Source organism: Chroicocephalus ridibundus, chromosome 4 (assembly GCF_963924245.1).
Source record: "Chroicocephalus ridibundus chromosome 4, bChrRid1.1, whole genome shotgun sequence".
Taxonomy (NCBI): Eukaryota; Metazoa; Chordata; class Aves; order Charadriiformes; family Laridae; genus Chroicocephalus; species Chroicocephalus ridibundus.
This window is the reverse complement of record NC_086287.1, coordinates 14,784,493-14,811,003: the sequence shown is the minus strand read 5'-3', so window position 1 is coordinate 14,811,003 and position 26,511 is coordinate 14,784,493. Positions and strand designations below refer to the sequence as shown.

Here is a 26,511-nt window from a genome sequence, read left to right as displayed (position 1 = left end):
GCAGAATGAGCTCACTGTCTGTGCATTACGCTAGCCTTCTGCCAGTCCAAGTAGTAAGACTCCTGGGGTTGGTCCTGAACCTGCTACTCCCCACACTGGAGTGCTAAGCTTTGCTGCCAAGACGCCAGGCCAGGTATTAAATGCATTCTTGTTTCTGTTACTTTCCAGCACTCAGAGGACCACATTAGAAAGCATAGAAAATTAATTGGAAAGCAAGGGGAACGCAGAATGCTTAAAGACCTTTTACAGACAGGAATATGTTCTCAAAAAAAAAAAAAAAAAAATACCCCCAAAACCAAAAAAACCCTCATGAATTTAAATATTCAGCTCACCTTTTCCTTTTAGAGGCATCAAAATAATCAATCCTGTTTGAAAACAAACAAACAAACAAAAGAATCAGGACTGAGTAAGGTCGTCTTCATTTCTGTATTCAATTTTAAGTGGCTTGCTCATTTCATCATTGTAAGGCTTCCATCTGTTGGAGAAGGGGACTTTATGGACACTGAAATTCAAATCTGCAAGTATGAACCCATCGAGGACCTGCAATTCAGTCTCACTCAGAACTTTGGACGGGGCACGTGACCGCCGTGAATACCTTGGAAACCACAGCGAAGGGCAGGAGTGTTGCTTTTAATTAATTGGAGTAAAACTAGTGAACAGGAAAGTGAGGTTCCCATAAAAGCGATTTGGCAGGAGGGTTTACCTTAGGTTTTATAGCTCTTGCAAGGGAAAAATGAAAAGTCCATTTGTGGTTTTCTAGTTGTGATTATTGGAGGTAAAAACTCAAGCACCTCAGGTTTATCATTGTATAGATTGTATGCATGGGAAATAACGCACAGTAGAATTCAACCACTATGTTAAGTCAAGCTTCTTACTTACAGGTTTTCCAAAGATTAAGGTAGCTACAAGAAGCAATTCAAAGATTCTGAGATGCAGTGAGGAACTCAGAAGCACATAGGCACTAGGATACATTTTTTCAATATAGCTGATTGTTAAAAAGCATTAGTAATGTACTGCTTTCTGAACTGGACCTAAATTTTAGTCTTTCGTTGTTTCACAAGACTGGTACTGTTAACTGTTTATTTGTTCCATTACAAGGAGCTTCCCTATTAATTATGCTTTTTACAGTGTGCAGTCTGCTAGCCAAACTCTGCCAACGAAGAAAAGGAAAGCCTTCTATTTGCAGTTATGTGTCTTAAGAGAAATACTTCTATGCTGTTTTAAGCTACCCATGAAGTGTCATGGGTACAAGCTAACAACTAAATAAGCTAGTCATGTAAGTCAGGAGGAATAAAGAGGAAGCAGTCATATAAATTTGTATAGCTCCACTATTTACAATGGAAATGCATTGATTCATCTCTTCTGGGATTTTTAAACTTAACTGTGTTGCTGAGTATGGAGGGAGAGACTTCCAGTAAAATATTATTTAGCATGTAAATAATAAACATTTGAGAAATCCATAAACCCTCATGAAAATACCTGTCTAGTCCTATAAACAGCAGTTCCAAGTTTTCTGTGCCTTGATTTGGAAGGGTTCTCCATCTTGAACAAGAAATGATTAATGAACAATAATCTGATGGTTATGACAGCTGCTTTTTGTGTTGAACTTTGATATACAGCCCAGTCACAGCTTTCTTGTTGGTGGCTTCACAATAAGGTAATTGATCTGGATCCAGACTGAAAGGCAACCGTGTCTCATCACAGTCCTACAATGTCAGTCCTCAGTGCAGAGTGGAGCAGTAATTTAAAGAGGCTATTAATATTTTTGAATAACTTACTTGAAAATGCATGTTGATAAAGTTTTGCTATTAACCCTAGCATATTCATCAGTTTTCATTTGTCAAGAGTAATGAATCTGCTAAGCACTGGAGCAATTTAAGAAAGGAATCAACTTACTATTAACTCTACAGTAGTTCAGTCAAACTAGGAGGATCTCTCTAAAAAACATATACTCACTCGGGAGCTATAGGATAGGTGCAAGGCCACTTATTGCCTTCAAGTGGCAAGCCAGACTAGATCAGCCCAAAGTACCCCTGCAAAATCCATGCCACAAACCAAGAAAAAATCAGTTTAAATCAGTGCAGCTATGTAGATGATGCCCTGTGAAAATGAGGTGAATAAAAAAAAATAATAAACAGAGTCACTGGTTTTGTGTACTTGTGAAAAGAGACACTGAAAAGTATTCATAGTGTGATATGCTAGACAAGGGACCTCCCATCCTATTCCCAGTATTATAGTGTTTGGATGCTGACAAATAAATTACATTAATTGCATTCATTCTAGCAACCACTTAAACACCATTAGGGCTTATGCATACAATAACTGTGCTATTAGTCAAATCTGGATACCTCGCTGCTGGTAATCAGCATTCTGTCTTCTTCTAGTATTACTGTCTTAATTTCTTTCTGCAAGCTTCCTTCAGCACCGTTCAGGTTTTGAACATGAAATTAAGGACATTTTAATTTTTCCTAATAACATTACATGGTGTTCTCTTAGAGTTATACTCTACTGGGCTACTTGCAATTTTCTTGCAGAGAAAAGCTGAGAAGGTTTGCTGTCTACGCTACTATTTTTTGTCCTGCTGCAACCACCTGCTGCAATACCATCCTCATATTACTGTTATAATTGTTGCTTTGCTCCTTTCTTAGTCTGGAGGGCAGTAAGACTCATTTCCTTTCTTATCCCTCTCCCAGGAGACTGACAACCTAGGCCAGGAGGGACACGGAACATGAGATACAGAGGACTGAAAATTGGGAAACTTGCCTGCCCCTTGTATCCACTTTGAAATAATAGAAAGCGGAGGGGGGAGTGGGTGGCTTCTTGAAATCTGTTTTCCTCCCTTGCCCTCCAGCTGGCCATAGGAACTACCAGCAAGCCCACAGAGTCCTGGGGTTAGGAAGCTGATTGCTTGCCAAAGCTGCCTGTGCATGCTCTCCAAGAGTTGATCCAGCTGTAGGGGCATGTGCTCTCAGGAGTCCCAGAGTACCATCTCTAGGAGTCCCCAGCTTTGTCGTCACTATAGCTGCTTCTGCACATGAGGAGCAGGGGACTATGAGCCTTCTTTAAAAAGTAGCTTGACAATACTCTTGGAATTTCCCGTGTCAGTCCATGACCACAACAGTGAGATGATTTAGTTTTCATATTGACACGAAATACTCATCTGTGCACCAGGGAGAAATTCCTTGATTATCTGAGTTAGAGAATTCCTTTATATAATTGGGGGAAAAAAATTATAAGGCAGGGTAGGAGGCTTTAAAACTGATTATTCAGATCACAGAGATCTCTATTTTTATCATTTCATTAGCATTTGTTTCTGTTTGATTGAGGCAATAAAGAAAGGGATGAGTACTCAGCATGGTATTTTGCAACTTTGAAAATGTGGTTTGTCCACAGCTGTAAGTGAAGCTCAGTAACAAATCAGCAGACCTGAAAAAATGAATCTTAGGAACAGCATCTCACCATTAGTTCAAACTCTTCATTTCGCAGACAACACCTGGCCAAGATTCTTAAATTCAGCATCGATACGACATTGTCCTAAATGTAACAGTGGTTCATTAAAATCAAGTTCTTTCATTTATGTTCATTCTCCCCCCTCTTGTGGTTCATTATAAAATCACAATTGTTGCATTCAGAAATGTTCCATAGTTGGGCTTTCATGCAGAAAGGATTGAAAAGGATCCACAAAATCTAACCAAGCAGTGCTGTGAATGAACTCAACAAAAGGCAAATATAGTAAATAATGAGCTTGTTATTCAGGGTAGTTCTCATTGCTAATTTAAATGTTGTCTGTAATCTCTGAAAGCAAATTTTGCCACGAATTATATGAAATGCATTTCAGACAGATTTACTGTAACTATTCATTGGATATCATGTGCTACTCTCTGGGGAAGATTTTAGTGCTTGCACCCTCAGTCATTACTAAGTCTTACTAGCTTAACATAGAGTATTGTAGCTATAACGTCTTCAGCCAGGCCTTCAGCTTGAATAAGTTGATGTAGTATTAAAATGCTATCAACTTGTGCCAGATGGTATGGAAGCTCCCTTGTACAGGCAACTTTTTGCATTTCTTACGTACAGGTGTGTTTCCCCACCAGACTGAGCACCCTGACCTGATTCAGCAAAGCGTGAATATGAAAAGTGCTAACTGAAAATACACAACAACTTTGTGTGCAGATCTTGGATATTCAAAGGTCTGCAGTAAGAGTAGGTTTTAGCCATGAAAATGGTTAGAAATGGATGTGGGTATGCATACAGACTCAGAGAATCTCAGTTCAATTAAAAACGTGTTATTTGTGTCATGATAAATCTAGAGAAACTTGTGAGCAGCAGGCCAGCTAAGTAAGATTGACGGATTGATAGAAACTTGTCAGTCTAGCAAATCAGAGACACGATGCAGGACAGTCAACATGTACTAAAAAAACTTGTTTGGAGGATTAACACTTATTAATAAAGTCATAAAACCATCATGTCAGAGTTCTCACCATAATACTAACTGACAGCCAAATAGTTCCAATTTTGTGGTAGGTAAGTTAGACTATCACACCTATAATCTCTTTAGCCAGGCAATCTCATAACTAGAGCACACTGCTGAAGTGAGACAACTGCCATTACAAGAAAAGCTGTTGTGACTGGGAATCTGCTTTGAGTCACAGGACTCAACTGAAGGCTGCAGGAACAGGATGCTACAACAGGTCATATGCTCATAGGTGCAAAAATCAACATAAAATCTCCACACATCTGCAGCTTTCAGAATTAGAGGTAAGACTGGTGGTAGACTTGCATTTTGATGAATGACAGCAGATGGTTTCCTTTTGTCGTACCAGAATAATAAATCTCCTTAACAGTAGAAAATCCTCAAGGACAGCTTGGTGGAAAGCCTTACAGAAAGTTTCTCACAGATTAGAAAATTTTTAACAAAAAGGATATAATCGAGGAAAAAAACGCAGGCACTATAATGTGAACGAGCTACCTGTAATATTTGAAACAGTTCTTAGTAAGAATGAAAAATGGTGGTAGGACTTCAAGGACCATCATTCTCCATTTCCTCTGGGTATTTCTTGTGCCTGTTACTCTAAATATTGCAGGAAAAGTCTCAGTGCTGCAGGGTCTACCAACGATTAGCTTTTCTGCTACCGAGTTTAACTCCACAAGACAATTTTGAATCAGATACTGAACAAAATCATTTAACATTACCCATCAGAAATCACACAGTTTATTTCATCCATTGTATGCAAAGGCTGAAAATGCAAAGTGCCAGGTAAAAGATAACAGCTGAGAGCCTGCGGAACTACATCAGACATTGGTAATTTGGCTTTTAGTTTAAGGTGAGCAAGAAAACTCCTATTCCTCACTTTCTGTGATTTTTAGTTGTTTGACACAATTGTGTCATACAATCAAGTCATAAACTTTGTAAAGTCATAAACTCTTTGGATTGTAAGGATTAAAGATTAGGCATAGAGTGAAGGGAATGGGATAGGTAAATTGCAATAGCACGCAGATAACACTGCATAACACGCCTCAAGGGTACATCTCAAAGGCCAATTTATTGCCTACATCTTCCTTGTCCCAGAGGGAATTATTTATCACTGGTTCATAGTAGTAAAATTCGTGGAAACCCTGACCACGAGCCAATCCCAGCAAGCCAGTCAGAGGGGTTTTTTTTGTGCCAAGAGTGATTTCTTCATCTTCTGCAGTCCCATCCCCCTTTCCCTCCCCTCTGCACACTCCCTCTGAGGGGAGTGAGGAAGCAGACTATAACCCTGCTGCTCCTGCAGGCCCAGTCCCAAGGTCCAAGTAACCTACATCAGGATGCAAGAAGAGCCTTCACATGCTTATTGGGCATGCAGTACACATCACAATCTAGCCCCAAGAAATCAAGAGATTAAAGTTAGAACACGGTTTAAGTGGATCTGAGTGAATAATTTTTAATGAATGCATTTAATGATGGATGAGTTTCCTTCCTTCTTACCATGAAATGTGGGGAGTGGGTTGAAATTTGCTTCACATATTCCTTTCTCGTTGATTTTTTTTTTAATTTCTTTTAACGTAAGGGGTTGCCACTCCAAGCATAAACTCACTGTTGCAGTTGGTCCCATAAATCACTTAATATTGTTTCCATCCTCTAGTCTAATGAACATAACTCATGGAATCAGCTTTGTGGTACACAGGCTTATAGAAAGCACATTAGAAATTCACTTTTCATAGTATTCCTGTGTGAGATTAACATTTATTTTCTGCCAACAGTTATATGATTAAAGTTTAATAACTCTATGAGTGTGTGCAGGAAATGACACAAAATGCAACCCCAAGATGGCTGAAGATTTTCTTCCAAATTTGCACAAATATAAGTAGAAATTGTTTCTGCATTATTCATCCAACTTTAGACCTAAACCAAATATATCTTGCTAGCAGCCTTGGAAACATATGATGAAGTGTTTAAAAATTCCAGTAGATGTCACCACTTCTCCCCCAGCAAGTCCTTAAGTACATCTCAAAGAAGCTTTTGAAAACTCAGTTTGCACTACATCATGAGTTGAGAAAGCAGAGAGACTCATTTTGCTTTGGGTTACATCTATGTGTTCTGACAGAAAAAGAATACATCCATTTTTCTAATCTGTGTCAATGAATTAATGAGCTTATAGAACTCACGCCACTACTGTAAACCAAACCATGTGCAGATTCACTGTCAATTGTGATGTCGTTGCTAATACAAAACAGTATCTAGCGTTGTATTAATTTTTCCTATGTCATTTGATACTTCATAAATATCAACGTTTTCAAAGAAACTTTGATTATAACTATAGCCCTGACTACAGTTGGTTTTCCAGCTATAGTGTTCATATCCAGTCCCTGCGACATTTCGTTTGCTTTAGTTTCCCAAGTTTACACAAGCCCCAGTAGTGGCTCCTTCCTAAACACTTGGGTTCAATTCTTTTCAACTTTCACTTGCAGTTATATACCCCTCTCATGAAAAATGAGACCTCATGCTTCAGTTCACCTGGTTTTCATGACTACATTTTTATCCACTTCCATCGGGAACAAGAGGTCCACGAGGCCTAGAGTTCCCACATTATGGAAGAGGGCTCATACTCCTGGCCAGCTACATCCAGACAGAGATTCCTGGTACTTTCCCTTCCCATTTGCACACTAGGTCTCCATGGGACCATATATTTTTAAATAAATATCAGATTATACTCAAGGCCAGCTAAAATTTGGATCTTTGATTAAAGAGACACAAAATCAATGGATATTCATTTGCTTATACTGACCTTGACTCCTTTCATCTGACAGCTGTAGCATCTTTCATTGTTTTCTGTAAAACTAATAACTTTTCATCACTTTATATTTATCTGCATCATGGAATAAAACAAGATATTGCTATTTTAAAAAACTTGACTCTTCTAAAAGAAACACAAATCCACAGAACATGATAATACATAAAACCAACCTAAAAACTCCCTTTTCCTGCTACAAAAAATTCTGTAGTCTAAATGTCATTTTCTGAGGAATTTAATATTCTTTTTCTTTAGAGACATATTTTGCATTTTTTTAAAGAATATTGGAAGACAAAATTAATCCTAAACAGTTCCCAGGCCAAGAAAATGTTTTGTGCGATTTTTTTTCATGTGACCAGGTGGCCCCAAAAGAAGCTGGCTTTCTGGCTACATTCATCCCTTAAGACTTGGAAGAGAATTTGGATGCATAGCAGTGCATAATGATCATATATTTCTGCTGAGTTCAACAGTATTTTAAAGACTTCAGAAAGGTTCATTTGTAGGTCTGTAGATTACTTAATCTTATTCAGATTTCACCCAGATTAAAACCGCCAAACTGACTAGAGACATTACACATGTAAGGAAAATTGGCTTTTAAATATTTTAGGAAGTGAGATAAGATTCAAATGCATCACTAAGACTTTTTAAAATGTCCTTACTCATGTGACTGGGTCACTTGAACAAGTTAAAAAACCATCAAGCACTTTTTAAGAATATTTCAAATGTTATTGTTTCAATTCCTTTCCCACCCAGCTGTAAAGGGGCCTCTAGATTACTGTATTGTCAATGGGATTTGTAGAAAAGCAGCCAGAACTAACATGAAACTGAACAATAGCAACATTGTACTTCTCAAGAAAAAAGAAAAATGCAGCCTATGGTAAAACCTGGGGCAGCTGCATGAGAATTGACTCCTTTTACAAGATTCTTCTGATTGCTTTCTATTTTTTAAAAATCAAATCTTCACGTTAAGCTTTTAAAATTGCTTCCTTGTTTAAAAATAAGTTAAAATTGAAAAAAGACTTCACTTGAGCTGTTAAACACAGTTTATTGACTTGACTAAAAGTATGTGACTGGAGGAGAATAGTACGAGCAACGGTCCCTGGCAAAATTGGCTGATCTTTAACATTTAGTGTTCCAGATAATACTTCAGTATTACTAAAATAATGCTGTCTGTACACAGAAGAAATATATTAGTTATATGGTGAGTTTTGATTGCAGTTTTCTAGATTTCAGAAAAGCCTGCCATGAGGAAACAAATAGTAACGAAGATGGTTCTTCAGTGAGCAAGACTTACAAATAAAGCGGAAAAAAAGAGGTATGCAGACAAAATCAGAATTATCCACAGGGCTGCAGTTCTCAGCTGTCCTGATGTGAACAGAGAGGCGTTAATGCTCAAGAGATTTTTTGAAAAAGTAAACAAGTCCAAAGGATACTGAATAAAGGCAACAGACACCTGAACTCATTAGGGGCCATGGAGCATTCTCCAAATGAAGAAGACTTGGTTGAATCTTCAACAGGAGAAAGCACCTTCAGCAAGACCTTCACTCTTGCATGTAATTCATACATTTCCTGGCTCTTGGCCTCCTGTGTGAAACAGACCTTCAGTTTGCAGGGTAGGACTACAAAACTGCTGAAAGTAAAACCATATGATGTTTGTTCACTTGCCTCTGGCTGAAAAAGCAGCCCCTGGGTGAAACTAAGTTTTCTTTGGTCTGTTGACACTGGAGTGTCTGGACTCAAGGTAAAAATGGATATACCACCTCTGTGAAATGTCCTAAAAGAAAGAAAACATGAGAACTTGTTTGACAAAATCTTATGCAAAGGCAAATAGAGTATCTAGAACTGCTGAGAGTCACCGGGTGGTGAAGAGTTGTTTCAGGACCTCAGGACAGTTTGTAACTGAGATGTTTATTCCACTAGTGCAGCCACTGGGCCTTAGAAGAACTGCTAAACTGAAATTTATTAGAAGGAATACTTCATACTTCTAAAATTTTTACTTACCAGCAGCCATATTTTATTATACTGATTACAGCTAAGACCTGGAAGTAGTTTTATATTAGAAAAAGTATCCTCAGAATCTTCATAAAATATATAGTTTGTCTATTGACACTCACCAGAGAATGGCCTGGTGTATTTATTCATATGCAGCAAGACCCTAGAAAACAAAGTAATGGTTAAAGAATTTTTAACTGATTTGTATTGTGGCTCTTCTTTAAACTAAATAGTTTTTATTTTCTAGTTAGCTTTTTAAAAGAGCAGAGAGGGTCCATTTGTGTTTATTTCAATAAAAACATTTTAAATTAAAAATATAACCTATTTAAGAAATAAATTTTCTGAATAAAAATGTATCCATACTTCTTTAGTGAAAGATGTTTTACCTCAAAAGTATCTGATAACTAATTCAAAATACTTGAAGTCTGAGATCCTGGTGTCGATAACACCTCTGTACCAAAACTATGTTTTAATGATTTAATTTTCAGCAGCCTTTTTAATTATTGCCGCTGCCTCCACCAATTTAAAACCTTTGGATCAGAATTAAAGCAGCTACAACATCCGCCCCCTCCCTCTTTTTTCTTTTTTTTTATTTTGTGAAACTAGGTTGGAGGAAAAGTTATCTAATAGGTGCCATTCTCCAAATAAAATTAGAGGTTATATTGATTTATGCAATTCCACATCCAGTATTTCAGTTATGTAAATTTTGTCTGGCTTCTCCACCTCCCCTCAAGATCCTAGAAAGAGACTTACTCTTCTTTCACCAGCAATGTTTTGCCTTGCCTGCCAAAGTAATTCTCCTCCTCTCCGCTATGAATAAATTTGTGGTGCATTAATATCTTTCTTCTGTTCACGATGATTACACTACACGTGTTCTGCTTTTGTGGTTAATAGGATAATGCATAGTTAACGTATCATTAGTGTACAGTCTGTTTAACGCTTCACAGATCATTCATAATTAATCATTAACAACTGCAAGAACAAATAGGTGAGCTAAACTGACAAAGGGGGAAAAAAGGGTTCAATATCTTTTTGACTGTTCAACTCAAACTAGATGAATGTATCTGCTCTAGGTAGCAGAGTGATGAAGTAAAAAAGAGAACTAGTCCATTTAGAAAGACATTAGACATGTAACAAACACTACAGAGAAAATCCAAAATTTCTAATTTAAAAGGCTACAACTGCAGTACTGGCACGTGAATTTTCCTCTGAAGGCTTTAGTGGGACTTATGTGGAACCTGGACCTGAAATTGATAGGTGGACTTCAGCATACAAAGAAAGATCTTTTACGTCATTAGCAACAAATAAGACCTTAAATACATCCTTTGTCGTGAATAAAAATCAAAACTGTGCCATCAGAAAAATCTCTCAGATCTGGGACATTTTCTTATTGATACGCATAATGAGAAAAGTGAACAAATTATGAATGTGATCAATGGGTAAAGGAAGAAGACCAAACTTCAGTTGAGTATGAGAAGTAAAAAAAGTATTGCCGCATGAAAGGGGCACTCAGATGAGCTTGCAAACAATAGATGCATCAATGGAAAAAATGTTTGAATTCAGCTTTTCTTTTTGAATGAATGCTGCAGCTGAAAATGTGCTTGGACACAAAAGGCAACCATCTCAGTTAAAGCCGTATCAGATTATTAACTTCAGAACAAGCTACAACGACATTTCCACACACAGAATATCATAGGGTCACAAACACAAAGAACATGTTGGTACTGCCAAAGGAGCTGGTCTTTGTGTTAATGTTTTTTAATATATTATCTTTAAGTGCCCTCCAATGAAATTGGGGACTTTAGAGAACTTTGTACCATACAAAAAGATGGAAAGGAACGCTCCACCCCTATAGTTTTTAGAGAGACAAAAAATAAGAGTACAAACAATTCATGCACATTCATCTGATCTTTGCAGCAGAATCCAGAAATTCCATCTGGTTGTGCTGTCCAGCGTTTGGTAACTATTCTAAGTAAAATGCTTTCAAAAGGGAAAAATAAATAAGATTTTAGTATCTGAGGAGAAATATTTGTCAGATGGTGCAAATGAGAAAACAACCTTTTAGCCAAGGTGCTACACCAAAAGATTACCTTGATGCAGATGTAACAGAGCCATGAGACAGCACCAGCAAACACACTGTAAAACATGTCACTGTCTTGGAGCTCGCAAGATGTTGGATTTGATCTTTCAGTTGCTTTCCCTTATATTGGATCGTGCAAATTCTTAAGCTGTGATTCACTCTAAAGGCAAGCGTTAATCAATTGACATCAGGTGGAAAAGCATAGAGAAAAAACCTCTCCTATGAGGACAGACTGAGAGAGTTGGGGTTGTTCAGTCTGGAGAAAAGAAGGCTTCGAGGAGACCTTAGAGTGGCCTACCAGTATCTTAAAGGGGCCTACAAGAAAGTTGGCAAGGGACTTTTTAGGATGTCGGGTAATGGTAGGACTAGAGGGAATGGATTAAAACTAGGGATGGGATGATTCAGACTGGACGTTAGGAAGAAGTTCTTCACCATAAGGGTGGTGAGACGCTGGAATAGGTTGCCCAGAGAGGTGGTGGAAGCCCCATCCCTGGAAGTTTTTAAGGCCAGGCTGGATGGGGCTTTGAGCAGCCTGATCTAGTGGGAGATGTCCTTGCCCATGGCAGGGGGGTTGGAACTAGAGGATCTTTAAGGTCCCTTCCAACCCAAACCATTCTGTGATTCTATGAAATTAGAAAGGAACACAGTTGTGAACCACTACATCGTCATCTGCAGCGTTGATGGAAAGCATATTCTTGATTCAAGAAAGGATTGCTAAGGTTTGCTAGCTCAGTGCTTAAGCCACGGTAAGCACAGCAGCAGAGACTTCCATGCAAGGAGCTGGCAATAGCCTTGATAGTAAGCAACTTCCACTTTGCTTATAACATGCCAGCACAGCTTCCAATATGACGGCCTGAACCATCTGAAAATAGTCCTCATTGATCAGTGTGTTACCCATGATGCTGCTAGGTCCCAGGCTTGCCTTGTAATGAAGGGTCCTTTCTTACTGTTATCCTGTGCTCCAAGCCTGGTAGCTGTCTGGCAAAATGCAAAAATTCAGAATACAAATGTTGATAAAATCCTCTATAGCTATTGAAATGCTGTTGCCTCTATTCTTTCCCCTAATCATGGGGGAAGAAGAGGGTAAATAAATTTATTACAGTCCAGCAAAAAGAGCCTATCAAAGAGCTTCTGTATCTCTGGCCTACCGTATGGTGATGATGTCTGTGAAATGGCACATTAATGGATATTGGTTTTAAGATGCACCTATATTTATCTTATGGTATTAACTTATAAAAGCTTCACCTTATGATCTCAAGCAGCTAAGTGAAAAACTCCAAACCACACAATTTCTGAAGTTCTCTTGAGTCTTTAAGAGCTGGAAATATCAGATTTGTCTGTAACCATAACACGGTTTTTCCTGACTTCAAAGAGGAACATCTTCACACAATTTTTCAGTTATCTATTTCATTAAGAAGCTGTTTAATCAAACCCTTGTTTTAATATGTTTTTTATGCAGGAATGCATTTCTAAAGAGAAATCTCTTCAAGTTTTTCAAGTTTCAGCTTTGTATTTGTTCAGCAGCCATTTTTCATTTTTTCATCTCTTATTTATCTAATACCACATTTTGAGGTAAACATTTTGAGTTCAAGGAAAAAAAGAATTATTAATATAACAGTAATTATCATGAGATCTTTAATACAAGTGAAGCCAAAGAAGAAAACTTGACAGGTAAAGACAAGATAATAACAGTACAAGACCATTCTAAACCAGTCAGAAATGTAAGAGGAATTTTTTCTTCTTAGAGCTCTGCTTATTTCTTTTTGGGAAAGAAGGGATGGTGGGTTTGAGGGGGAGTTTGTTTGTTTTCTGGTGAGTAGTAGCTTTCCTGACATATGCAATGCTATTTATTAGCTCAATGGTATTTCACATATTGTCCAGGATAGCTCACTTCTGAGTTAGTGTCCTGTGACCTGTTTTCTCTCTCCCTCTTTTTAAATATAAGAGATTTTTCTCTAATAAGAAGTGTAAAATCTGATACAATATTCTGAGCTTGATAAGTTGGTCCAGCTATTCCTTGGCTTACAACAGTGGCAAACAGGAGTCACCATCTAGTGCATACCAAACAAGAAAATAATGTCTCAGTTAGTAATTTCAAAGGGGGAATCCGATGTTGCAGAAATTTCTGGTTTGATGGGAATTGTATTTGATACATAAACAGCATGTGAAACCCCAGCTGAAAAAGTGCCTTCCTTTTGTCTCCAGACTGAGTCTGGTATTCATCTCACATGATCTGAACTAATAGTTAGATGTCGAGGTGTTTAGACATCTCCTCCAAACAAATCATCAGCACTTTTTTCCATAGCTGCTGGAAAAAGAAGGCAGTTCCATGGCATTATGTATACTCTCTGTCTTGGGCAGTCATCCTCAGAGAGAAAGAATTGCCCACTTCTTTCTGTGGTCTACAGAAAGTACCTAAATTACTGGTCTGGACTATACTTACAGAATTGAACTTCAAAACAGATGAGAATTCCTCCCTAGAGTAAAGCACATGATAGATTTCTTCTATTCCAGATATTCTAAACCATTAACTAGCCTATCTCATTCTACAAAGTTTGTGTCCTTTTAAGGATGACACACTCATGCAAATGATCAGCTTTGCTTCATGGTATTTAGTCACTTTCCTGTTTATCCATCCCTAAAGATGGGCTACACTTTTGAAATCATTAATTTGTAGCAATTGCAGCTCTGAAAAAAAGTGTGGCCTTTTAAATAATAAATAATAATAATAATAATAATAATAATAATAAAGCAGTACAAAAGTAAAGAGCCGTGACAAAGGGCATTGTATCTTGTTCTGGAAGTGGAAGCAAGTATGTGTAAACAGGCTTGTTACTTAATGTACAAAGCATATTCCTTAAATGTTCATGTTTATCACAAAATTTTACAAGTTGTTTATCCTTAGCTTCATATTGTGAGATTTTATTTATGTTTCTTTCATTTTATGTGTTAGATCTCTACAGTTCTAATTCTAGTAAGAATCTTGAAACCTGGGGGTTAGCTCTGGCTCTTCTTTCCTGCAGTGCAGGCACACTGACTTACCATAGCTCCAAAGAAGGCTTCCCTAGATGATTCGGGCCCATTCCATAATTATTCTTTTGATGCAAATGAAAACACACATGGCTGTTTCGAGACCTTTTTAGATATATCTTCTTAATTTATCATAAACTTTGCCTTACGTGATGAGCATACATAACGGACATATTTTGTTAGGTATATCCTTCCAGAACTACTCAAAAAGATTTTTACATTATGCGGTATAAAAAAAATAATTCAGACTCAATTTTTATATACACTGAAATCTGTAAGTTACTTTGAATACGTGTGCGCACTGGTAGGTCACATTCTAAAGGTAGTGGAGGACATGGACAAAAGCTAGTTAGAAGACAGTAGTAATACACAGAAAGCTTGAATAAAAGAGTACAAGCAGTGTACTTTTCAGTTAGACATTTGTGACACAGGTGATCACAACAGTGATAGAAAAGGTACCATGTCAGACACACCTCCTTCTTCACACTGTTTAAGCCTTTTGATCCTTTTTAATTTCTCTCTAAAGCAAATTAGCAGTATTACCTACTACACTTTTGCACTGGTTTCCCGTAGGTTCCATTAGGTTCTAGGCACACTTGAGTTATTAAAGTCACTGATTGGCTGTTGAAAAGGAAAGAGAAAAATCTTTTATTTCCCAGTGTTTTTTCTACAAGTCTAGTGGTTTTCCTTTATTACTTTGATTCAGTAATTATTTCACAGGGGCATGATCAATTCATAAACTTAGTTAGCAAGTCTGCTTGTAAAATTACCAATACCTGGAATAGTACTATTATACATGTTTTCTCTCAAGTTTTCTGAAGAATATGCTGGTTCTTCCCTCTGTTGTGGGAACAATAAACGTTTCTTTTTGTTCTAGGTGATCTAGAGGACATTTCTTTAACAAGCAATTTTTTATACTTAGTTTCTCAGCAGAAACCTCATCGACATAATAATTAGCAGGACCAGACCTTGGAATTTAACTCTCTTCTATTCAGATAGCAATTGTACAAATAACACTTCTAAGAGGCAGAGATTTGTTATAGCTAGAGAAACTCAGACCCAAGAGCAAACTAGAAAGTAGAGATAAGGATTTCTGCAAAGCATGTAAGTACCTAAAAGAGATAACCCTGTGCTTTCCTTGTTTCTGGTTCTTCAGCCTGTCAAGGGCTGAAACTATTCACCCACCTCCCCACCAGCTAAGCACTTCCAACTCAAATGAACAAATTCACTCTAGACCTATCTTTCAATGTTCAATGCCATCTTCCCTCCCTCCCTCCCCTTAAAAATTCACACTAGTGAATAATTTACAGTGTCTAGAGTGTTACTTTAAACACATTAAATTTAATATAAATTTAAACTGAAAATCAAAGGACATTTCTCAAAATACAAAAGCTAATGTTATTTTGACTGTTCATTGCTGTTATTTGAAAGGAGATGGTCAACATACATATTTGGAACAAGCCATGGACAAGATCCTGGACACCAGAATCAGTCTTGTACTAAGGAAACACGACGCTCTACAGACCAAGTCTGATCATTTGGATGCTAACGGGCAATCCTAAAAATAGGTAAGACATCCAATTTACCAAGACATCATCTTATGCCTTGTACATACAAATATGATTTTAAAAAGAACAGGTTAGACAAGTAACATTCCACATAAATGATTCATGTACCAAACACACAATAAACTGAGAAAAAAATTTTATTCTATGAATGAAACATCTGGGCCCTGAATATCTGTAACCAGTTCAAACTAACGCTGAAATTTGAACACAAATCACTGGAATGTAAATCAAAGTTACAAAGAATCCTGCAGTTCACCGCATGTTTGTCTAACATTTCTAATATCATTTAAAACCTAAAATGTTCAGAAAAACTTAAATGAAACTACAACTTTTATGACAAGCATAACATTCAGTTTCTGGAATGATTAAGCTAATATCTAATCTACATGCAGTCTCTATAAGTCAATGAGTCCACATATATGAATTAGTATGTAAATGTATTACACATACTCTCTACCTCACTCTGCTAACTGTATATGTATATACACAGGGAGTCCAATGACTGATCCACCGAAAGACATGTTTTAGTGAAAATCTTTTGATACGAAATATTTTATATCATACTACATTGAAATTAAACATGTTTATTCTGGCTTAAACCATTCCCCTTTTTTTTGGTTTAAAAACTGAAAAGTCACTTTCAAAGCAAACATCTTCAATCCAGAATTCATTCAGATATAATAAGAAAATAATATTTCAGTATTTTTAATGACTTTTTATTTCCAATTTAACTAAGAGGAAAGGAAGAGGTATGTTTATTTTCTTACAAAATTTAGCATATACAAAAATAAAGTGCAATACTTTAGGTGAAAAATTCAGACCTAGCAAAAACAGTTTTGATGACACTTAGGTGATAAAGGTCTGAACTGGCTCTTTCAAGATATATTTTTCTACTACAAATATGAGATCCACCTAAATGTATTTTGTTTCTGTAACGTAAACAGCTACATTCATAATATGAACACATGTAAATGGACAATATGGACCTAGAACTATGGCCTCGTATTTACAGATTGAGAGTATCTGTAGTAAAAGGATGTGGATTTACATTATTGTACCTGAGAGCAAATTTGACTCATTCCTTGCTACAGGCCTGCTCACTGAACATTTGATTGACCTGTTAGAAATGGCTTTAAAACATTATGGGTCATAATGGGATTTTCTTAATAGCTACTTCAGTTCACTTTACATGTGTGGACATTTTTTGAAAATGAGATGTTAACTTTACCTATTATGGAATAAAGCCTACCCCATTTACAAACTACTATGTCTAGTGTTAGTTGCAGCTGACAGAACAAGGTTTGGTACAGCACATTCGCAACAGAATTTGATGTGTTGTATTCTATTAGGGATTATCACACTGTCAGCATGATAGCAATGGGACCTTAGAGTTCACTTTTTTATGAGATTTATGAGCTCATTGTTTATACCAAGAATGTTGATTTTACCATTTAAAGCATCCATGGTTCATACATGTATTTTGGCTCCGTGAGGAAAGTGTTAAAGTCCATTACTGGTATAATATTTTTAAAGCTGTACAGTACCATACATCTTAGCAATACTGGAAGTTTAAGGAGCTGTCTCAAAGTAAGCAAACAAAGCAGAATTCATCTCTGCTCTTACTAGAAAATCACATCTGTGAAACATCCGATTCAACGCTTATCTTTGAGTAGTTGCTTATGACAGAGTTCATTGTATGTTTTCTAAAGTTTTAAAACTTCATTCAGGATAGACTTCATAGTTAAATGAAGAGATCATAAGGAAGAAATGTTAAGGCAGAGACTTCTTAACCCATGTACTCAAGGGGATAAAAATGTACCCACCACTTCTGACTGCTTGAAGCAGGACAGATTTTTCAGACATAGAAAATGCGGAAGACAATGACAGTTTAGCAATTTCCTAGTGTCTTTCATCTAAACACCAAGTAATACTAAATAAACATTAATGAATTAAGCTGTTTAACATATCTACAAAGTAAGTACAGTAAAGAGGAAATGTACTTACTTTTTTGGCAGATGTCCTAGTACCCTGAAGTTGCTGATCATAAAATGATCCAGAGCAATAGTTGCAAGCCATCAAGAAAAAAATACATATGCTTTCATAATCTACAGAGTGCTTTGTGAGAAGCTGGGGGGTTGAAACACTCTCAAGATATTTCTGGTTGAGTAATTTTAAATTTCTAATGTTTCTTGATTAAAAGAAAAAGGCAAATTTTAAGAGAAATGTTCATGAAAAAATAAATCTATTTTTAAATCAGCTCTATTCTTTATGTTGTTATCCACTGGTAAAGTCTCCTTTTTTCAACTCCAAGAGCTCCCGGAAGTCCCCTTTCACAGTTTTAGAAATACAGGTTGGATATATATAGAAATATATGGAAATATAAGTTACAATTAATTTATCTGTTCTGATTATTTAGGTATGCATGCACAACCTTTCACAAAAGTAGTAGCTTGAATACTTGAAACGTGTCTGTACGTGCTCTCTTCCAGTTCTTGTAGGGCTTGGAAAAGAGGGAAAATTATCATTGTGTGATGATTTTAAATTTTATGTGGATACCTTCACGTTGATGACATGTGTTTGATTTCATAAAGAATTTTCTAGAATTCTCTCAATTTCTTTAGGAACTTTCAGTACATGTGAATAAAATATTTGTCTGCAAGTGTGTTTCCTCTAATGGAGCACATCTTTGTACGGCATAAAAATGTCTTCTGACATCATTCCAAGCCAGTATTTGAAACTTCTGAAAAATTTTCCCAGCTAATCAGTTACATTTTTTCATAGTTCTATTAAAAACTAACAACAGTTAAGAACTGGACTCAGACTATAACAGCCCTTTCATTTCTAAGTGTATGCTTGCAGATTTAACAATTGTTTTTCTTCTAATGCAGCAAATGCATGAGACTAAAACATTTCTTTAAAAACTGCAAAATGTTCTAACTGTAGAAAAATATCAGTGATAACACATTATTAGAAGCGTTTAACATCAGAGCACCAAATTCTTGGCTTTTTTACCTTGATTCAACTATATTAAACAAGACGACAGCATTTTGTTAGATTGCAGTGATAAGTCTGTTGACGTGTCTTGGCGGGAAAATAAAAAATTACCTTTGCAAACCACTGAAATGAGTTTGCTCATTCTGCTTCTTTGCTCCTACAAACCACCTGTTCATGGTTTTAAAATAAATAAGTCATAAATAACAATAGGACTAAAACTCAATAAAATTGTATATGTATTATCTTATTGTATACATATCTTGATTATTTTTCAAAGGTTTTTGGCTCACATTTATACAAAGCTCTCTTCCATATTTGTGCATAGCAGAAAGGAATCCACAAGTCTGGGCTTTACTAGCTGCTGAAAATCTGAATCTTCAAGTCCATCAGGACTCATAACTGCTAGTCTCCGTAAGGCTGCCTAGAAAAACAAAACAACACAATTGTAATACTGCTAAGGTCTGACAAAGTCTTCGTTGCAGGAATCCAGTGTAACTATCTCTAAATAATAGCCAAGACTCAAAACTGAACTGTGCAGGTTTATGGACTCATCCACCTGGCTAATCTCTCATTACTGCCGCCTTCTGTTGGACGAATCTCCCCTCAAATGCAGCTATTAAATGACAATCCTTTTTGGGCACATGAGACCTGAGCAGCAGGGATAGTGTGGGTCAAAGAACACAGAGGTGAGAGTCAGAGTGCTTTGATTATAAACCTATCTCTGACCGGCTGCACGTCTCACGCTGCCTCTTTGTATCTCAACTCTCCTCTTAGCTTTTGTCTTGTTTATGAGAACTATAAGCCATCTGATTCAGAAAACGTTTGCTACTGAAGTTTTATGCAATGCCCATAACAGAAATACTTTAGATGCTAGTGGTGTAGAAAGAAGCTATACAGTTCAAGCCATTTGGGAACAAATAAAACTGTCAGTTGTTCTGATTATGGCACTGCACAATACAAATTGTATTGATGTTACTATTATCTTCATAAACTCTTCCTTTCTCAGGAGTTACTAGTTTTTCTCACTGGAGAAAAATATACAATGATTACACACCTTCTAGCAACCTGACACAACAGATGCAACTGGAAAGCAGGCTGGCTTTCCTCAAGAACAAAAATTGTGTTCTATTACTAAGGTCTCGTAGTTGCGATCAGCTTATCTCTGTGCTGTTTGTCAATGCAGCACTAACACAAGAGTTAATCATCTGCTTCCAAATATACAAAAAGTAAACAACCAAGATAAAAATACCAAACAGTACAAGTCCTCAGACTTTAGTGACAATACCTATCAGAGCCTGAAGCAGCTTATGTCTCAAGGACAATATTTTTGCCATACGTTTATCAGAAAGTGTCATCAGGTAGCTACTAAAATATCAGGAGAAGCAGAATTGCTGAGACAGACAGGTAACATCTCAAGTAATGGGCATGAATTCAAGGAATGTACAGCAACAATTTCAGTGAGACAGAAAAATCAGTCGGGTTTGCTGCCATCACTCTGTGGCCTCAGCTCTAGCCATACAAGATTAACAAGCGTTTTTGGCATGCATGACGAATAACACAACATTTCTTATGCTCACGTACATACTGTCTTCATTCTGCTGTTAATTGAAGCTGCGATAACCAAGTTTTACATTTAAAATAACATAAATACTAAAAAGCACTGTCAAACCATATTCTTCAGTCTTCATTCATCAAAATCTATTTTCTAACCCTAGGTCACCCATGTCCCCAGAGCACTTTCCTCTCAGGGAATGCTGGGTGAAATGACTCAACTCTGATTGTTGGCTGGGGCTCACAGTCCATGCAGCGCAGGGCCAGCAGCTGGGATCTTTCTCCTCAGCAGAGAAAGTGTTAACCTTCTGTTGGCCACTCCTTGGCTGGACACTATATTGTCTTGGAGACTCAAATAGAAAAAAAATGGACTGTAGTGAAAGCAAGGAATCTCCTTTCCTCTCTTTGGGCACTTTACATAAATATTTCTGTACATATGTGCGTGCAGATAAAGGGCTGCTACCCCTGTGATTCAAGGCTCATTTCAGCAAACGTAGCATCATCAGATAAAGGAATTTAAGAATTACTGAAACCTTAAATTCTGAAGTGTTCCACTGCAATTTTTTAGAGCTCAGTAATGCGGAGATGAAGCCATTTTTCTTTATGTGCTTAAATCTTCAGTCAGAGGATAAATAATTGACACTGTACAGGATTATGCTTAAGGGGAAAAGCAGGAGACCCTGGCATGAATTTAAAACATTCCTGCAATACTTCTGTATTTTGAAATCTAAAGGGGTGGGTTTTTCTGCATTTTTCAGGATAAGCATGAAAGAAAGATTAAAATGTACCTACCAGACATGCCACTAAAACGGAATCACTGTTATTTCTTTCAGTTGGTGATCTGCAAAGTTTAATTAGGCGAGGAATACCTGAGTGCACAAAAGAGTATCAGAAGAAATAATTTAGAAAAAAAAATCCTTATTTTGAGATGAGGTCTTTTTTTTTTAGATGTTTCATATTTATCTTCCTTAGTAGATGTGATCTCTAATGCAAAGATGATATGCAAATACTTAAGGGACTGTCCATGGAGATATGCAGTTCAGAGCAGACATAATTAATAGTTGTAAAGCATAAACAAACAAATGCATTGGTTTTATCCGCTATTGCTCTTTCAGGGTGGAAATTTCTTCCCTACCAATCCTCCCACACGCCCTTAAAAAACTCCAGCCAAAAGGACATGTTGCTTCTCATTAGATTCATCACATCTGAACCTGCAAGGGTCCAAGTTTTCTGTCCACTGACAGATCCTGCACAAAGGTTTAAATAAGGGAATGGAGGAGGCAGCAGTGTCAGTTGGCACAGTCGGCCACAGCTATGTGTTGAGTGGATGCTGCACCTCAGGTTCCTCTGGGAAATAAGCCAGAGGTTTATTCAGCACAGCCTCCAGTCACTCTCTGGACAGACTATATAGGGAACCTATTCCATGAAGTGTACCAAGTGAGGCTAAAAATTAAAAAGAGCTTCTCTATGACTGGCAGTTCCTCCCTTTTTCAGTCTGCCGTTAAGCTAGTGATACATCCTTACAGCTGAGTTTTACGGCTGCATCTGCCACTTCAGGATCTCGGCTGAGTCGTGCCAGAGTAACCGCAGATTTCTGTTGGACTCTCTCACAAGCAGCAACTTCTGATGAATTTCCTGAAGATGATCTTTCAAAGAGCATTTCCATTAAAAGTTGCACACCTAGAAGGATGTAAGAGCCATTGTTATCCTCTCTCCAACAAAAAACTTAGTCCAAAAAAGTAAAGGGAAAAAGCAAGCTAGGTAAATACAGACCAATCACTGCCCAAACAGGGCATGAAGAATGTATAAATGTGGACTGGAATTTGGCCATCAGCATTCAGGCACATCTGATCTGTGCATAAGTTTATCTTTACTGTGAAGCTACAGAACTTCTGGAACTAGAAAATGCACTAACTTTTCCCTCCTCCAACTTCTTGACTCATCTACAAGTTTGTATTTTAGATTTCACAAATTTATTTCAGTCAAACTAAATGCAATTCTTTATTTGCTTCTAAACTAACCTAAAAACCTGTAGTGACGTATTTCAGGTCTCTAAATGAAGTTTAGCTTTGAATTACAGGAAAGTAAAACTATTTTTTTTTCAGTTTATGTATTTTTGAGCAAGCCTTTAAAAATTCCTTCTTAAACTGTTTAAGGGTATTTTAGAATGGGGAATACTTTAATGAGGAAAATTCTGCCTCTTGAAGGTTACTGTGTGACTAACTCTTCACTGCAGAAGAGACGATGTCATCCATGTTGAAATGGTTTCATTAACTTATTGTTGCCTGTAGGAGTTGATATTCTTATTGTAGCAGCACAAAAACAGATGAGACTGTACTGACTTCTATTTTCTAGACTATTTTAAATGTAAGGACAATTATGTGCTATTAGACTCCATATGCTATTAAGCATTCAGATTACTTCAGGTAGCATCAGAAGATTTTAACTGTTAGAACATTTGCATAAATAATTAAGAGAATTAGCATCCAGAATCATGCAGCTAGATAATAATCAATCAACATACAAAAAAGTCACAGTTGATAAGAAAATGTATCTAAACTTTTCAGGATGCGAAGACCCTTCTCAGTTTGTGAATCTGGCTTCTGACCAGCATCTGATTATTACAACATTAGGCAGACACAAAAAGTCTTTGTACACAAGATGAGTGTCAACCCTTCCCTGGGGGCAAATGCTTCAGAGTAAACTTCCATTACGGAGTGTATACTCAGACTTTACTTCATCACATTGTGCTTGACAATCCACATGTACATCTCAACCTACTGTAGTATCTACCATCACTTAGGCCTACTTGGCATAGCTGTTAGTGTAATTTCATGAACGTCAATCAAGTTTCTGCTTTAGTAGAAGTAAATGAAATGTAATCGAACACCTGTCCCAAAAAACAAAACAAGTTTTTGTGAGCTCAAGGATATAGATAGCCAAACTACGTAACCAATCTGCTAATCATAAAGGAGTGCAAAATCTTCCAGGGCATATCCAGATTGTGAGTGCTAACAACAGCAAATCAGGAAACAACAGCACGAGTCAAACAGACAAATCACTGACAGGGTATTCTCTACTCAATCCTACAATTACAGACACCTAGGGCCCTGGGAAATGTCAGGGTCTTACCAAGAGTTTCTAAAAAAGACTCTGGGTAGGGAAGCCCCAAGTGCCTGCAGGGGGGGCACACTTCTCAGAACACAGGGATCTTAGACCAGAAGCATGGCAGGAATCACCACGAGGACCTGACCAACTTCTCTCTGTGACTGCCCCATCCCTCTCATGGAACAAGGAGGTCATATAAGAAACCACTATGCTAACCTACCTTGCTCCTCCCGCTCCCTGCACTGTCTACTGCATGGGATGGGTAATTTGTAAAACTGCGTATATCTGTGATTAAATTGCTTCAGTATCCAGATCCATTCAACCTCCACATTGTCATTCGGTCTTAAACTGCAACACCTATCCACCTTAGCAAGGACATCAAACACACGCTACCTCTGTGCACACATGGATCCCATCAAGCAAATCAGTTGTGCCTGATCCTTGCCAGTCACATTTGTGTGCAGAGAGCTCAAATTTTCCAATGAAATGCAAGAAACGTCTAAGCCCAATATCACATAAGGATTGGCCAATTCTATTTCAAGACCTACTTCTATGTAGATGCTTTCTGAAACCCTTTCTCCCACCTCCAATCAGCCATGTCTGAGATTCAAATGAATGCAAACTCAAACCATTCCTATCCAAACCTTAATTTAAAAAGTGTGGAAGGGATATTCCTAGGACAGAAAAAGCAATAATTGTGAAGCTTCACTGTAATTTAATATCTCCCACAAATAAAACCAAACTAACCAAACCAAAAACAAACAAACAAACAAACAAAAATCCCAAACCAAAACAAAACCCCCAAAGAAGCTGTCTTACTGAATTTGCTGGTAGGTGTATTAACAAGGCAGTTACGTCTTCCCGTATCCTTATCCACAGAATTATTAACCTAACTTCTCAGATTTCTGGTGGGCCTATAACACCTAGAGTTTTTTCAGCATAATGAATTTCTCATAATATGAGATTTAAAGTAGTGTGGAAAAAAACTGGCAACTGCTCTATAGTAATAAAAACATAATGCTTCAAAATTTATAATACGTCTGAATACCTGTGAAGAAAGGGACACAAAATACAGGTATGCAGGGCTCAGTATCAGATGACGTCTTTCAATATGTAAGAACTGCCACTTATACAACGTAATTACCAGAGTAAAGGTTGTTGAAACACTTTGTACTACCTTGCTTTGTATCTATGAATAAGTCACAGAACATCAGCAAGGTGGTCATACGTGCAAAGTTTTCTAAAGGAGTAATAATTTGTTTCAGTAGAACCATCCCAATGAACCATCTCATTTTGCACCGTGCAGCATACCCAGCAGAGACAGACACAAAATGAAGTATTATTAGTGAAGTCTTTCTCCTTTACCTTGTAACCACTCCTTTCCTACCTACCCACATTATCAACAAACAAATACAGAATTTAATTCAGCTAAAATACATACCATTTCCTTGAATGATTTCTGAAGCACACTGGTCCAAGACAGACATGTTTGCCAATATTGTTACCACCTATTATTAAAAAGAGAAGGAAATATGAAGTATAGCCCTACAATTCAGTAATATTAAATAGCACTGTGGTTTATAAAGTTAGTATTGCAGAAATATGGCACACTCAGTAAAATGAAAAAGCATTCTTGTCTATTTGCACCCTTGTGACTTCTTGTGGCTCTTTATCTTACATATGGCCACTAACTGAAACCCAGACAACAAGAAAACTAAAACCTCTTTTTCTCACGCCCCTATACTCATGTAGGAAAGTCTGTCATATGGGGATCTACGCAGCAGATTTTCTCAGTGGCCAAATTGGTAGAAAGAGGAAGATAAAAATTTATCAAAACCAACCAAATTAAAAAAAACCTGGAGTCCTACAAAGAATTCAGCCGGGAGCTGCCCACCCCCAGGAACCAATCCTGTAGTCACAGTCCAGCTCAGGCAGAGCTCACAGTGAAGGCTAAGAACCAGCACGTGGTGTACGTTCAGTAGTGCTAAGTTATTGCTACCTTTCTTCTTCAGGGTTCAGCTGAAATGTTGAGAAATCCTCACAACAGATTTGGAGTTTTGAGACTTAATTCAAGGGAGTATTAAGGAATACTTTTCAATTTTATTGAAGCCACAAGTTGTGTGCATGTCAAAGCATTGTCCCAAAATGAGCTGGATTTAAAAATCCGTTTATACCTTTCTTGAGCTAAGGCTAAGATTAGGTTTTGGACCAACAGAAGCACATTTTGAGATACTCATTTACAGAATTTCTTATCCAAATAGCACTAACTGTTTTCAAGATTAGGTGTAACTCAGCTTGCTTAAAGTGATGCAGCAAGCCATTGACAGAGACTGGGTCATGTGGAGCTGTTGGCTTTCAATCACCCATTCCCTTCATTGATATCATATACTTTCTCTCATACATCCTGCAAGATGTTCTTTTTTACTTTATCCTTCAAATAACTTGCTTCCTACTTGCAAACAAATCTCAATATTAACAGCATAGGTGAAAGCCCAAATAATAAATGTTACAGATCATTAGAATACAAAATAGAAATAATAGTCTTTCTTAAGAAGTTCTAATTTTCTCTACTCTAGTTAAGAAAAACTGATCAGCCTCAAAAATAACAATCAGTTTGAGAACTGGTTATCAGCTTTTTAGCAGTACAGTGTCAGTTCACAAACAAGCAAACTTCTTAGATGTAAGTAGGCATGAGATCAAATCACCATTCTGATCTCACTTTGCCATTTTAATAACAAGGATGACTCATTTTCGATGCTGTGACATAAAGGTCTTCCACTTTCGAAGGTAGTGTTACAGTGTCATCTCTCTGAATAAATATACTTACTTAGGATGCAAATGAGTTGCTGAAACTCTAGAGAGTGACAGGTAGAAATATGGTAACTCAGTATATGTCTATGTATTTATTCCATAT

General features: G+C 37.2%; 1 protein-coding gene across 1 annotated transcript in view; it reads right to left on the bottom strand.

Annotated features, from left to right (window-relative positions):
- Nucleotides 1-15,818: 15,818 nt before the first annotated feature.
- INSC (INSC spindle orientation adaptor protein) overlaps nucleotides 15,819-26,511 on the bottom strand; it is a 100,015-nt gene continuing 89,322 nt past the window's right edge. Inside the window, exons 9-12 of the mRNA XM_063332361.1 lie at nucleotides 25,039-25,105; nucleotides 22,014-22,169; nucleotides 21,282-21,358; nucleotides 15,819-19,359 (exon numbers count right to left, since the gene is read on the bottom strand). Of these exons, the coding sequence (XP_063188431.1) occupies nucleotides 19,231-19,359; nucleotides 21,282-21,358; nucleotides 22,014-22,169; nucleotides 25,039-25,105 (429 nt within the window). The 3' untranslated portion in view covers nucleotides 15,819-19,230. The remainder of the gene's footprint in view (nucleotides 19,360-21,281; nucleotides 21,359-22,013; nucleotides 22,170-25,038; nucleotides 25,106-26,511) is intronic.